The 16,200-nt window shown below is 43.6% G+C and overlaps 1 protein-coding gene across 2 annotated transcripts in view; it reads left to right on the plus strand.

The window, feature by feature from the left end:
• Window positions 1-228: 228 nt before the first annotated feature.
• Window positions 229-16,200, plus strand: part of trappc11 (trafficking protein particle complex subunit 11) — a 117,330-nt gene continuing 101,358 nt past the window's right edge. Inside the window, exons 1-4 of one of the 2 annotated variants that reach the window (XM_086131947.1) lie at window positions 229-319; window positions 612-841; window positions 972-1,141; window positions 1,866-1,936. In XM_086131947.1, the coding sequence (XP_085988073.1) occupies window positions 638-841; window positions 972-1,141; window positions 1,866-1,936 (445 nt within the window). In that variant the 5' untranslated portion in view covers window positions 229-319; window positions 612-637. The remainder of the gene's footprint in view (window positions 320-611; window positions 842-971; window positions 1,142-1,865; window positions 1,937-16,200) is intronic. The other variant, XM_086131956.1, reaches the window with a different exon arrangement.

The raw sequence follows: 16,200 nt of genomic DNA on the forward strand, positions 1-16,200 counted from the left end.
TATCTTATCTTATCTTAAGTGCTGAAATATTTACTGATACATGTATTTATTTCATGAGATTGTTGAGTACAAAAAGGCGTTTGTCGTGCCCAAATGTATACTTAGGAGGATGTATTTTTTCTCTTTCCAATTAGACTGAGTGAAATTAAAACTCACACTCCATATCAGTTGGTGGCGGTAATGGACCATCAAGCTGTTTGCCAACCGTCATGACGAAATAAAAACAAAAGAAGAAAAAGAACCACTCGCTGAAGGGGGAAAAAAATAACACCTCACCCTTGTCGGTACAGTACAGCGTACTTCATTCAGATTGCGAAGAGTATGTTTTTTCTTCCATCAATTATTTTAGAATACCTTTCCATTGCGAAAATTGGATTATTGTTTTACTCGATCGGCAGCTTTCTGTTGTAACGAATCGTTGACAGTGAGTCACCTGGGTGATTTTGTCTGCCCGAATATGATACATCCTGGTTGACATTTATGTCATTCGGTCTGTAAACGTGGATTTTCTTTTTTTGATCGTATCGTAATTGCAATTTCGTCGAACAATCCAAAGGAAACTGTTATAATCGAGTGTGTTTTTAATTTTTTTGTTGTTGCTGACTTTATAGTTGGAGCCGCTGTTGAAAGTTGAGGGATGGCAGGTCTGCAGTGGGAGCTTCCCACGGAGCTATGCTGTCGACCGATGGCTTTTGTCGCTCTTACTGGTTTGGACGTGGTGTACAATGCTGTTCATCGTGCTATTTGGGATGTGTTCAGCGCCAATCGGCGAGCCGACAGAGTGCCAATCTCTTTCAAAATCCTCCCTGGAGACCATGAGTATCCCAAGTGTCGAACTAAGGTTTGTGGAGGAAGTTATTTCACAAGTTCATGGTCGACTCGTAATAAAATACGTCTCATAAATCCTACCAATTGGCACACGAACAGCTGTGAAGTCGTCAATAAACGGTTATTTTCTTCTCCTTCCGTAGCGTACATCCTATGAATGGTACATTCCGAAAGGAATTTTGAAAACATCCTGGATGAACAAGCACCTAAACGAAGTACCATCACTGGTCGTTCTCTTCTACGAATTGGACTGGGATGACCCACAGTGGAAAGAGAAACAATCTGAATGTGCTACTAAAGTTGAAATTGTCAGGTATATCTTTCTTAATTTTACCCACTTACATAAAAAATGATTTTTCAGCACTTCCAGTAGACACTTTTGCTCACCTTCAAATTGTATTGCATTTCTCAGCAGTAAGTCGGGCAATCATGTATAATGCAATAATATACAATATTAATTACTGCACTGTAGTCTGTTGTTTGAGTCTGCATCATCTTGATTGGCCAAGTATGTTAAAATGGCACAGTAGTTTGTCTCCGGTAGTAGGAATCACTCGAGTACTACAGTAACAAGCCCCTGATACAAAATAAACATTTAAAACAGAAACACAAAAGTACACAGAGTCCTTAAGCAATAAAGCATGCTCAGTAGTGCAGTAATACTGATACCACAGTGTGCAAAATGACACAGGCTTTTCTTAAGCATTGTCCAGTAATACCGAACAGTGACAATTGTGAAAATTATGCAGACATGAAGCATGAATGCATTGTCCGGTTATGTGCTAAGAGAAACACTTGATGTGCTAAGAGAAACACTGGAAATGACAAAAACAGAGTACCAGATCGAGGGGGTAGTATCTCTGTGACCATATGTGGCGCCACACTGGATCTACTCTCGAATGTGTTTTGTACTTTATCTATCTATCTATCTATCTATCTATCTATCTATCTATCTATCTATCTATCTATCTATCGATCTATCGATCTATTTTAAAGAAATCAGGACCTTGGAATTGATCTCAACTCTTATATTTTAGATCCAGTCTTCAGAGCAGGAATACAAAAGTGGCTGTAGTTTTAATTCAAAGGAAAACACCTATGCCTCCAGGTAAGGACCCTGCTGAGTTATGGAATGCATATGCACTATAAACTCTCATTTTGATTTTCATATTATTCAGGGCCTTTGTATCACTGCAAAATCAAGTATCAAGTACAACTTTATTGTCAAATCTGCATACAGCACAGATGAAATTTCCACCCTCTTAAACAGACAACATCTACTGTATGTCTACAACGTAGACGTTAAAAAGTTTCCATTTGGATGTTGGAATGTTTATCCTACATTTTCAGTACAAATTCAGGACTGAATGGTTGTAAAATATTTTTCACAACTGCCATTTGAATAGAATAGGAAAGTAAATATTACTTGGTAACCTGCAACTTCTTTCATACAAGTCTAACAGTTTATTCTTCAGAACATTATTGGGTACGGTGTCTTGTGCCCATCAATCACAGGCAGATTCCCCTTCCACAATCGTTGTGGGTGGCTGCAGATGCTTGAGAGCCCAACCTCATCGGCCCAGCCCTTTGCATGCCCCTGGGTAGCACAAGTGTAAAGAACCTCTTATATCCGGAAAGTGTCCGTGTTCACTCTTAACCAATGCAGCGATAACTGACGCATTGTTTGAGATAGAATTGATTAATTGTTTGGGTGGGAGTAAATGTTCCGAGCTGGCTTCCATCAGAAGGTGTGACTTGATATTTTGTTTAATATGTGTGGCGAAAAGTTTAGTTTCATTGCAAATCCGGATTACTTCCCACTTCCCTGGTGTCTAACCGTTTGCGCAAGCACTTCCATTGGTTTGAAAAGTGAGGTCAGCTCTTGCACAATAAAAATCCAATCTAGGCCATTTGTTTCACCCCAATCTTTTGCAAGATGGGACATTTCGAAAGAAATACGAAAATAATGTCAAGTATATTTGGGTATGATAATCCCCCACTCTTCCAAGACAATACAATAATTTCAATGAATTCAAGTGGTTTTCCAATTCCACAATTCATATTTTATCATCTTGTCAGAGTTCAAAAACTGTTGTTTTGGGATTTGTGACAGTTATTGCACTAGCCAGATACTTGAGAGCAGTGGCCCGTTTTGTGTCCTGGACCATTTGAGACAACTACGTGCTTTTTGCAGGCAGGCAACCATCATTTTCATTCTTTTTAAATTTGCTCTTTTTCAAGCACTGGTCCTGACAAGAGAGATAACTATAGAGTAATTCAAGCTACATATATATATATATATATATGTGTGTATCAGGGATGAGATTTTTCCGCTTTTTGGCGGAATTCCGCTTTTTTTCCAGTCAAAATTGACCTATTTTATATTGTTCCAAATCCATAAAAAAATTCGGGGGGGGGAGGGTTCCGGACTTGTCTTCGGCAGATTCGGGGCTCGTAATGTTTACAAGTAACGTTTGTAAGCATCCATTTTGAATCCCATTTTTTATCACAAAGCATTATTTTGTTGTTACTTCCTATATGGGCTAAAACCAATGTCTTACTTGTTGTGATTGGTCACTATATCGGCAAATGCAAATCACAACCAATCCGTGTTCGCCCTCCTGAACTCCTTTCTCGCGAATGCCGAATGTTATCGAGACTCGCGACGAAGCTAAAGTGCGTCAGATAGATGCGGATCTGAAAAACACGTTTCGATGGGACTGGTTGGATAGAAAGCTGATGGTGTCCCCAGTAGGAAACAGGAAAGAGGAACCATTGTGCTTGTGTCGGATTTCGTGAAAAAGCACGATGTCGCCGGTAAAGCTCTGTGTACAGTGTGTGACGATGTCATTCTATACAGATCGAGAGGATGGAAAGCTTGACAAGAGTCACGCAACCTCGGTGAAACACCGAAAACAGACATTTCGATTGAAAAGAAACGACTCGATCTCAAGCGCTTTTCGACAGCCTCAAGCATGTGTAAAAACAAGAGGAGTTGGCTAAAAAGAGAGTGGAAAAAGACAGAGAGGACCAATCAGCTTTTAGCGCTTGCTTAAAAGCTTAAAATGAAGAGAAAAAGTATTCTACCTCATGAAACTGTATATTGTATAAACTGTAAATAGACATCCACTTTATATAATAAAATACATTCATAACCCATAGATAGTAAACAGTGTGGGACTTCACTATCACTGTATGAGGTAACAATCGATAGCTTTTTATCACATTTGCACAACACTTTATCACAAATGATGAAATCACAAGATAAATTATGGAGGGGTGGCTATAGAATTTATTTTGTGATATCCTCGCTTGCTTTTCAGTTTTGAAAGTAATGAACAAATCTTAAATATGGCAGGGAATGTGTTTCCTTTTTTAGTTTTGATTTTGAGCAGCAAATTTGGAGTTACATGTTGGTGCTCACCAGGAATGCATAAGCAAAATTGCACAAATTTTCACTTGAAAGAATAGTGAACAATCTTGGGTTTTTTTAATGTTAAAGTTTCAAATAGTGTGTAAATTGAATACACTTCATCTTCAGCATGTTTAGTGCCACTTTTGTAAGTGGCCCCGCCCCCATCCCAGCCACGCCCCTTCCGCTTTTTTCATCACTAGCCACTCTCATCCGTGATATATTGTTAGAGGAATCTATGAGCAAAATTGAATCATGTTTAAAGTTTCATTTTAATTTGGACACATCGAAACGTTTGGGTGCGTATCCAGCACCCCCAAATGCCTGTGCATAAAGCCCTGCATAAAGCCCTACCTGGCCGGAGGGCTGTTGAAGTCCACAATTAGCACGTCAATGCAGGTGGGCGATCACGGGGGAGAGGGCGAAACTCGGTCACAAAAGGGGAATGAATAATTCGGGAACAGCGGTTGAACAACAAAAGACGAGTTGAGAACACCCGTCGCGCCCAGGTGACATTGGCCATCCGCAAAGTCTGCAACATGTTAATTCAATGTAGACCAGACAGAAAAGGCGCCAACGTACTGGTGGTTCAATGTTTAAAACAGGTAACCAATCACTACCGAGGGACCGGACCGTGGGTGCGGTATGCAAATATCGGGGGCAGTGTTTTCCTTGTATGTTACAGTAAAAGTCTGAATTGGCGGGAAGGGAGCTCGAGTGTGATCGCGGAGCAACTAACCGTCGTTCGCTCTCAGAGATCCGCTTCTGCCGATATTGAAGACAATTTTCCTGTGTGCCGAGTCATTTCTTTAACTTTGTCCGAGAAAATCTCTGACATACAGTGTATATATATAGATCTATAGATATATATATCTATAGATCTATATATATATATACAGGTATATATATATAAATTCTGTTTGTTTGTACTCGTTTTATGTTGAGAGGGAAGAAATTTCATTTGTGCTGTATACAGCACATTTGACAATAAAGTTGTATTCAAGTCAATTCAATTAAAAAAAATATATAGAAGAGCTGTCAAACGATTAAAATATTTAATCTAATTAAAAATGCAACTGTCATAATTAACTCAAATTAACAAAAAATTAATCGTGATTACTCACGCATTTTTTTTTATCGTTTCTGAATTTCCTTTGTTATTTTTTGTCCTATTTTTCCCCATTTCAATGCTCTCATCAATATGGAATCATGAATCAGTTTTCGATTTTCTATGTGCAAAATGCAAATATTTACTGAAATAACAATTGCAATTTTCAATTTTACATGAACATTTTTCACTTGAGGGCGGCCCGGTAGTCCAGTGGTTAGCAAGTTGACTTCACAGTGCAGAAGTACCGAGTTCAATTCCAAAAGTAAACTTTTAAAAAACAAACCTATTCATAAACTCTTCAAGTATCCGTTTTCGGTGTCTCACTCTGTCATGGCTGGCAAAACAGAAGGTGTGGACCTGTGCAGCGTGCTTGTTGTTTTGTTTCCGGTTTATTTATAGAGCAATGTAACATCCGCAGTGACGTGTTGCCGCATTAATCTCACGCGAAAAAATGTAATCACGTTAAAATTAATTTAAATTAATGCCGATAATAACGCGTGAAACTGACATCGCTAATATATATACAAACATACACAGTGGTACTGTACCTCTCCATACAAATGTCTCATCCTACGAAATTTTCAAGTTACGAAACGCCTCAACAGGAAAATATTGCCTCTTGTTACGAAAGAAATTTCAAGATACAAAAGGTAAAAATACAGTTTGGGTCACTCGTCGCATCTCCGAGTTTCCTGAAAGCAACATACTTATAGCTGCTCTGCCATTGGCTATTATCTAGAATCTTCTTGGCATCCTATTGGCTAAGACTGTGTCTATGTGTGTAGCTAGAAATGTGTCTCTGCAGCGTCCTTGTCATTCACCCCTCGCGCCTTAAGGCATTCCGAAAGTTTTACGTAAAAAAAAAGTGTTCACCAGTCGGGTGATCGCTCACTATGCTAATATTTGACTTGGACATTTTCGAAAGATTTGTTCAAAGCCGATGAAAGCAAACATCCTTGGATCTGTTCTTTACAAAGTGCCAGGCACCACTTCTGACAGAAAACATGAACTAAATAGGGCATAAAACGATGAGGATGAAGTTAAAAGTTAAATGACAATCATTTTTATTCTATTCTTTGTTTTTTACATTATGCACAACTGTCATTTATTGTGCAATAATCTAATTGCAGCATGTATTTGTTCCACATTTTGATGCACTTTAATGCTTTAGAAAACTTATGTCTGAATTTTGGGGGCGCTTGGAATGGTTTAGGGCATTTACATGGAAAACACGTCTCTACTGACAAAATTTTCGAGTTAAGAAATGTCTTCCAGAACGAATTAATTTTGAGGTGCCACTGAATATATATATATATATACAGTATATATATATATATATATATATATATATGTATATTTTTTATACCGTATTTTCCGCACTATAGGGCGCACCAAAAAGTCTTCAATTTTCTTAAAAGCTCACAGAGCGCCTTAAAATTCGGTGCGTCTTTTGTATGGTCATTACGGTAATACATCGACTCCAAGATGGCTCCTTCCTGAAGACACACTTCCAATGTTATAACTTTCTGTTGGTTCAGTGAACTGTGTTGCTGCTTTATTAAATAAGTTTTTGTTGCAGCTCCGAAAAAAGGAGAGCTGTGGTGTTCATTTTTTAAAACAGTCGCAACAAATACAGGTACGTCTTTGTCTGTCTACGTGCCTTCTTCCGTTCGACTCGAGAGGCGTTCAAGACCGCCTCCGAAAAACGTAAACTAATTACGAAGCAGTTGAGGTCGCTGTTGGATAAGACTTTGTTGTCGTGAATGTCTTCGCGAGGCTGGAGCAGAGAAAATGATTTCGTATAACACAACAGGGGGGGGTTTCGTCGTATGGGGGGCAGTAGAATGGGAATTGTGTTCATGCATGAAGATTTTTTTCACATAAGGGGGTATTTTCGCCCATGTAGGTTTAGTTCGAGAGGAGTTTCACTGTACTTCAATGAAACTACGAAAATTGAAAATAATACATCAAAACTGAAAAGCAAGCGAGGATATCACAAAATAAATTCTATAGCCACCCCTCCATAATTTATCTTGTGATTTCATCATTTGTGAATACACAACAAAGGAATAAATAACTACTACTGACATCTGATCGTAGGAGTTGTGGCGCTATGATCAAGGAAATGCCAATGCGTGTTTCGGAGGCGGTCATGAACGCCTCTCGAGTTGAACGGAATAAGAGAAGGCACGGAGACGGACAAAGACTCACCTGTATTTGTTGGAAAAAGGAGAGCTGTGGTTTTATTTTTTTTAAACGCAGACTTTATTAATGGTTTTCACAGTCTCAACAAATACAGGTACTGTACGTCTTTTTCCGTCTCTGTGCCTTCTCCCGTTCCACTCGAGAGGCATTCATGGCTGCCTCCGAAAAACGTAAATTAATTATTACTTCAATGAAACCACGAAGAAAATCAAGCGAGGAAATCCCAAAATAAATTCTGTAGGGGGCATATATAATTTATTTTGTGATTTCCTCGCTGGATTTTCTGTTTTGATGCATCATTTTCAATTTTCGTAGTTTCATTTAAGTACAGTGAAACTCCTCTCGAACGAAACCTACATGGGCGAAAATACCCCCTTATGTGAAAAAAATCTTCATGCATGAACACAATTCCCATTCTACTGCCCCCCATACGATGAAACCCCCCCTGTTGTGTTATACGAAATCATTTTCTCTGCTCCAGCCTCGCGAAGACATTCACGACAACAAAGTCTTATCCAACAGCGACCTCAACTGCTTCGTTCGAAAAAAGGCAACAGCAACCACCACACTGGTTTGCATAGTGAACGATGTTTATTTCGGTCACAGCTGCGAGTTTCCTGGACTCAGCATATTCATAGCTGCTCTGCCATTGGATTACCGAGCATTATCCTGGCCTCCGATTGGCCAAGATGGACCTCACTGTCTATGTGTGTAGATACTGAACCTAGTTCCGTAGCATCCGATTAGCTGCTCACAGTAAATTGCTTATGGCTCGTCGGACATTCAAACAAACGAACGTTTCCTCGAATGCTTTACTTGTTATCATGATAAAAACACCCACGGGACGCTTCGTAGTCCTTGATGGCCATAGTGAGCTCTCGAAGGCTAAAAACCTTACGCTAACTAAAGTGCTTCTCTCTCATTAGCGCTCCAGTTGGCATAAGGTTTTTAGCCTTCGAGAGCTAACTATGGCCATCGAGGACTACGAAGCGTCCCGTGGCTCGACGGACATTCAAATAAACGAACGTTTCCTCGAATGCTTTACTTGTTATCATGCTAAAAACAGCCACGGGACGCTTCGTTGTGCTCGATGGCCATAGTTAGCTCTCGAAGGCTAAAAACCTTACACTAACTGGAGCGCTAATGAGAGAGAAGCACTCCAGTTAGCGTAAGGTTTTTAGCCTTCGAGAGCTAACTATGGCCATCGAGGACTACGAAGCGTCCTGTGGCTGGCTTAAAAGTTCATTGCATGCCAGGAAGGATTTGTTATTGTTAGATTCAGACGACGATGGACATTGCATTGCTAAAATGGCTACAAAACGGACCTTTGGATGTCAAGCAGCTAAGACAAGAAGAGCTCTGATGCTGGAAGAGAGGGTAAAAGGGATCAAAATGAAAGATAAGATAAGATAAGATATCCTTTATTTGTCCCACACTGGGGAAATTTACAGCCTCCAGCAGCAAGAATGTAGGCAGAAAGAAGAAGAAAAAACAAACAAACACCGTTCAATTAAGTGCAATATAAATACAAAATGGATAAATCGCAGTGCAATTTACAGTTGTTTTCCACATCATTTAATTATTATTAATATTGTTGCTATTTTTTATTCAGCAGCCTGACAGCAGTTGGTAGGAACGAGCGTCGGTATCTCTCCTTCTTGCAGCGTGGGTGTAACAGTCTCTGGCTGAAGGAGCTACCTAGTGCTGTCAGGGCGGGCTGGAGAGGGTGGGAGGGACTGTCCATCATAGCTTTTAGCTTAGTTAGCATCCTTCTGTTGCCCACCTCCTCCAGAGTGTCAAGGGAGCAGCCCAGGACAGAACTGGCCTTCCTGACCAGTCGCTCCAGTCTCTTTCTGTCCCGGGCTGAGATGCTGCCTGACCAGCAGACAATGCCATAATGTATGGCCGAGGCCACCACCGAGTTATAGAAAGTCTTAAGGAGCGACCCCTGAACCCCAAAAGACCTCAGTTTCCTGAGTAGGAAGAGTCGGCTCTGTCCTTTCCTAATCAGGGTGTCCGTGTTTGTAGACCAGTCCAGTTTGTTGTTCAGAAGAACACCTAGGTACTTGTAGGAGGTCACCCTCTCTATGTCCATACCCTGGATGTTCATCGGTGCTGGTGAGGACTGTTTCCTGCAGAAATCCACAACCAACTCCTTAGTTTTCCTAGGGTTGATCTGGAGGAGATTCTGCTGGCACCAGTCCACAAAGTCCTTCGTCATTCCCCTGTACTCCCGATCGTCCCCCTCTGTAATGAGGCCAACAATCGCAGAGTCATCGGAGAACTTCTGAAGGTGGCAGTTTGGAGTGGCGTGTCTGAAGTCCGAGGTGTAGAGGATGAACAGGAATGGAGCCAGAACAGTCCCCTGCGGCGCTCCAGTGCTGCAGAGAAGCCTGTCCGACTCACAGCTCTGCAACCTCACGTACTGCGGCCGATTTGTGAGGTAGTCTGTGATCCATGCTGTGAGATGGTGGTCCACTCCGGCGTTCTGCAGTTTGCCTCCCAGCAAGTTGAGCTGGATGGTGTTGAAGGCACTGGAGAAATCAAAGAACATGATTCTCACAGTGCTCCCAGCCTTCTCCAAGTGTGACAGCACTGAGTGGAGGAGGTAGATAATGGCCTCTTCCACGCCGATGCCAGGCTGATAGGCAAACTGCAGCGGGTCCAGTGCCGGGCTCACCAGCGGTCGAAGGTGGGCGAGGACGAGTCTCTCCAGCGTCTTCATCAGATGAGACGTCAGCGCCACCGGTCTGTAGCTGTTCAGCTCCTTAGGGTGGGGGGTCTTGGGCACTGGGACCAGGCACGAAGTTTTCCACAGCTGTGGAGCTCTGCCCAGCTTCAGGCTCAGGTTGAACATGTGCTGGACAATGTCACACAGCTGGTCAGAGCAGGTCCTGAGGAGCCGGGAACTGATCTTGTCTGGACCTGCTGCCTTCCTCACATTCATCTTCCTCAGTTGGTTCCTCACCTGCTCTGTTGTGACGGACAGGCAGGAACCAGGTGACAGACTGGGTTGATGAGAGCTGGTCGAAAGAGGAGGGGGAGGAGAAGAAGTCCTCAGTGAGAGTGGTTGCAGTTGGTGGTTGGGGGAAGGGACAGACGACTGGTCGAAACGGTTGAAAACACGGAGCAAGCAAAATAAAAGACATTATCCAAGAAATTGATGTAAGTGAAAGTGAATGCTGATCATAAATTTCGCAATTTCTTTCCCTTTTTTTTCTTTCTACACTGACAATATGAAGTGTCAAATAAGTGTGTGCTCATACTGATGCACTATTGGAATAAAAATAGAGTACACATACGTTTGTGTGTGTGCTTACATCTGAGATCAAATTTGCTACAGTGAAAAACCCCCTGTTGTGAAAAATTTCTTGCTGCAAACATGATTTCGTTGGAGAGGAGTTTCACTGTAATAGTTATATTTACATTTTTCAGAGGCGGTCATGAACGCTCCTCAAGTTAAACGGACGCCTCTCGAGTTGAATGGGAGGAGCTTAGCACCATCTAGTGGAGTCATTGTAGATTGCGCCTTATAATCCAGTGCGTCTTTTAGTGCGGAAAATACGGTCTATGTATATATACAGTATGTGTATATATATATTAAGAAAAAAATCCTTGTCTCACCCCTCGGGTGGTGTCCGTCCCTCATTCAGCTCGGGTCCTCTACCAGAGTCCAGGAAGCTTGAGGGTTCTGCGCAGTATCCTTGCTGTTCCCAGCACTGCACATTTCTGGACCGAGATGTCCGATGTTGTTCCCGGGATCTGTTGCAACCACTCATCTAGTTTGGGGGTCACTGCCCTGAGTGCTCCTACCAACACAGGCACGACTGTCACTTTTACCTTCCATGCTCTCTCCAGCTCCTCTCTGAGCCCTTGGTATTTCTCGAGTTTCTCGTGTTCCTTCTTTCTGATGTTTCCATCACTTGGGACCGCTACAGCCACTACAACGGCTTTCCTCTGCCCTTTATCTATGATCACGATATCTGGTTGGTTCGCCATTACCATCTTGTCAGTCTGGATCTGGAAGTCCCACAGGATCTTTGCTCTGTCATTCTCTTTCCCATTTTGACCTTGGGGTTTCCAGTCCATACTCCGCACAGATGTTTCGGTAGACTATGCCAGCCACCTGGTTATGGCGTTCCATGTAGGCTTTCCCTGTCAGCATCTTACACCCTGCAGTTATGTGTTGGATCGTCGCAGGTGCCTCTGTGCACAACCTACACCTTGGGTCTTGTGGTACATCCCGTGTAGGGGCTTGTCCTCCCATGATGGTCCCTCTTCCAGCGCTTCATCTTCTGTTCCCCATTGTCTGAGACATTCTCTGAGTACGTCATCCGTTGGAGCCTTCTCCTTGATGTATTCATGGAGCTTGGATGTTTCATCCTGGACAGTGGCTCTCACACTCACTAGTGTCGGCTTGCGTACAGTCTCAGGGTGCTGGATTTGGGATGGAACCCTCCATGCATGGTTAGGAGCTTTCGGGTCTTAATGTCCGTGGTCTGAATCTCTTCCTTTGGCCACCTTATTATTCATGCAGGGTATCTGATCACTGACACGGCATAGCTGTTTATTGCCCGGATCTTATTATTGCCATTGCCTCACTCAGCCATAGCCGCTTTCCTTGTTGCCAGTTCGAGGTTGCCATTGGCTTGTGGTATACCGAGGTACTTGTAGCTGTCCTCAATGTCTGCTATTGTTCCTTCAGGGAGTGAGACACCTTCAGTGCGGACTACCTTTCCTCTCTTAGTCACCATCCGACTACATTTCTCAAGCCCGAATGACATCCCGATGTCGCTGCTGTAGATCCTGGTTGTGTGAATCAGGGAGTCTATGTCCCTTTCGCTCTTAGCATACAGCTTTATGTCATCCATGTAGAGGAGGTGACTGATCGTAGCTCAATTTCTGAGGTGATATCCATAGCCTGTCTTGGTGATTACTTGGCTTAGGGGGTTCAGTCCTATGCAGAACAGCAGTGGGGAGAATGCATCACCTTGGTATATGCTACATTTGATGGACACTTGGGTAAGTGGCTTGCCATTGGCTTCAAGTGTGGTTTTCCACATCCTCATCGAGTTCGCAACGAAGGCTCTTAGTGTCCTGTTCACCTTATACAACTCCAAGCATTCAGTGATCCATGTATGTGGCATCGAGTCATAGGCTTTCTTGTAATCAATCCAGGCTGTGCACAGGTTGGTATGTCGGGACCTGCAGTCTTGTGCGACTGTTCTGTCAACCAGGAGCTGATGTTTGGCTCTTCTGGTATCTCTACCAATGCCCTTCTGTGCTTCGCTCATGTATTGATCCATGTGTCCACTTATATTAGCCGCAAACATGAGCTTCCATGTTGTGGAGAGACAGGTTATTGGCCGATAGGCACCTTTTGAGGGATCCTTCATGATCAGGATCGTTCGCCCTTCGGTTAGCCGTCCTGGGTGAGTCCCATCCCTCAGCAGCTGGTTCATTTGTGTGCTGTGAGTTTCTTTAGCCAGTAGGTGTGGACCATGTCCGGGCCTGGTGCTGTCCAGTTCTTCATATCTGAGACTCTTTCCTGTATGTCTGCCACTGTTATGGTAACTGGGTTCTGTTCAGGGAGGTTGCTGTGCTCCTCTCTCAGGGTCACCAGCCATTGTGCACTGCTGTTATGTGCAACCTCCTTCTCCCATATGGCTTTCCAGTACCTTTCAGTTTCCAGTCTTGGTGGGTCAGCTCTGTTGTTAGGACCCTGCCACTGAGTGTACACTTTCGCTGGTTGTGTTGCGAACAGCCTGTTTATTCGTCTGGCCTCATTCTCTTTCGTGTACCGCTTTAGGCGGCTGGACAAGGCTTGGAGCCTTTGTTTGGTAGTTTCGAGTGCTTCAGGTATGGTCATCTGGATGTATCTCTCGGGTATCGGCCTTTTCATCACACCTCTCTGGGCCTCCGTCAATTGACTCACATCTTTCCGAGCCACCTTGATCTTGGCCTCCAACCGTCTTTTCCATGGTGTGTAACGTGTCTCATGGCTCCCATGGTTGCTGTTCTAGCCAAGCATCTCTAGGATCACTGATGCTGAAGCGTATATCAGCTCATTGGTTTCCGTGATCGTTACGGTAGAGATCACCCTCAGTGCTGCATTCACACTTTCCATGAGACTTTCAGGTGGTACTTCACATAGCCGTTGTAATCAGTTTCTAGGTTGCCCAGCTTTCATTCTCGCCATGATTTTAGCTTTCAGGTCAGTTGCTGTCTCGCTCAGCATTTCATTCATTGGGGCTGGCCTCCCAATCTCTGGTGTGACCTCCTCCTCTGATCTGGCAGCCTGGGGCCCTCCACCATGGAACCTGCGTTGTACCTCATCAATCTCAAGTTGTGACAGCAGTTGCCGTTTGTGGATGTTGGAACACTGAGCTACTAGTTGTTTCGTGGTCAACCGTGACTGTGGGTTTCGAAGTAACCATTTAGCCCACATTCTTTGCATGTAACCCCTCTGACTAGGGTTGCTTGAGTAGTAGCATTCCAACAGAGCCATGTTATCGCATCTCGCCCATCTCCGCTTTGTTCCAGTAGCCCATTTTTCATCAAGGTGCTCTGGTCCCCCAGCACCTGACGCAGACGTTGTTTGGCCGGGCGACGTCTGAGTCATGTCATTCGTTTTATTGTCTCTCATCATTGTATGAAGTAGGCATTAGCGTGAAGGATCTTGCCCAAGGACCCACACTGGATGGTGTTATGTGCTCCTTTTTTTGCCCCAAGCGAGATTCGAACCACCGTCTCCCGTGCGCCATACCGATGCCTTACCAACTGAGCTATCCAGCCGCATATATTATATATATAGAAATATATCTATATATATCTATATCTATCTATTTTTATTATTTACTACTATTTACTATTATCTATTAATTTTGAATAGGTTGGTTTTGAGATGAGTTTTGAATATGGGAAGAGTCAATATTTCGGAAATCGGGTGAGAGTGAGTTCCAGAGTTTGGGGGGCAGAGCGGCTGAAAGCTCTGCATCCCATCGTGCTGAGACGGGCAGAGGGTACACAGAGGTGGAGGGAAGCTGAGGACCAGAGGGAATGAGAGGGAACGGAAATTTTAAGATGGTCCAACAGATAGGGGAGGGCAAGGTTATGAATGGCTTTGAATGTGAAGAGGAGTATTTTGAAGTTGATCCTCAATTTAACAGGGAGCCAGTGGAGCTGTTGGAGGATGGGGTGATGTGATGGAGGGAGGGGGTTCCAGTGATAATACGGGTGAAGAATTCTGGACCAGTTGAAGTTTATGGAGGAATTTGTTGTGGACACAGAAGAGAAGTGAATTGCAATAGTCAATACGGGAGGTGACAAGACTGTGGACAAGGATTGCAGTGGATTGAAGGGTGAGAGAGGGACGGAGACGGTTGATATTGCATAGATGGAAATATGGGGACCGGGTTATGTTATTAATATGAGAGTGGAACGATAGTGAGCTATCGAGGATGACACCCAGGCTCTCGACCTGAAGGGAGGGGGGGACACAGTGGAGTTATCAGTAGTGTGAGAGAAACTGTTGGTTTTGTGGAGGGTGGATTTGGTACCAACGATGAGGAGTTCTGTTTTGTCACTGTTAAGTTTGAGGAAGTTATGTGTGAACCAAGATTTAATTTCTGAAAGGCAGTGTGAGAGGGAGGAGGGTGGGAGGGAGGCGTCAGGTTTGCTGGAGAGGTAGAGCTGGGTGTCATCCGCGAAGCAGTGAAAGTGTATACCAAATTTACGGAAAATATTGCCAAGGGGGAGAAGGTAGATAATGAAGAGGAGGGCTCCCAGGACAGAGCCCTGGGGGCACACCGGAAGAGACGGGGAGGGACTGTGAAGTGAAGGAATTGAGTTGGATGAACTGAGAACGCCCAGAGAGATAGGAGTAAAACCAGTGTCAGGGGGTGTGAGTGATGCCTATGGTGGAGAGTCTATTAAGGAGGACGGGGTGGGAAATTGTATCAAAAGCTGCACTCAGGTCAAGGAGGATGAGAATTGAGATTAAACCGGCGTCTGCTGCCATAAGAAGGTCGTTGGTGATTTTTAAGAGTGCTGATTCTGTGCTGTGACGGGGGCGAAAACCAGACTGGAATTGTTCGTAGGGATTGTTATGGGTGAGGTGGGAGTGAAGTTGAGCGGCAACAATTTTTTCAAGAAGTTTGGAGATGAAAGGAAGGTGAGAAATTGGTCGTAGGTTATTGAAATCATTGTAATCTGAACCATGTTTTTTCAAGATAGGAGTGACAGCTGCAGTTTTGAAGGGGACAGGAACAATTCCAGTGAGGAATGGATGATGCCTGAAATGAAAGGAAGCAGAGAGGGTAAGCAGGATTTGACCAGGACTGTTGGGAGGGGATCTAGTCGGCAGGAGGAAGTTTTGGATTTAGTTATGATATCTGAGATTATTGAAGGATGGGAGAGTTCAAAAGAGGAAAGCAGTTGACAGGAGGTGGGGATGTCGGGGCAGGGGAGGGGTACAGAGGAGCCCAGGTGTTGGTGGATTTTATTTACTTTTTCAAAAAAAAAAAATAGGAGCAGAGAGTTGCAGGTGTCAGAAGAATAAAAGTGGCGGCAGGGTAGGGAGACAGGGGGTTGAGTAATTTTGTTCAGGGGAGAAAAGAGAGTCCTAGTATTTCCAGTGTTGGAG

This window comes from Hippocampus guttulatus, chromosome 2, assembly GCF_054856545.1.
Source record: "Hippocampus guttulatus isolate MCC_2025c chromosome 2, RoL_Hgut_1.0, whole genome shotgun sequence".
NCBI classification, from domain to species: Eukaryota; Metazoa; Chordata; class Actinopteri; order Syngnathiformes; family Syngnathidae; genus Hippocampus; species Hippocampus guttulatus.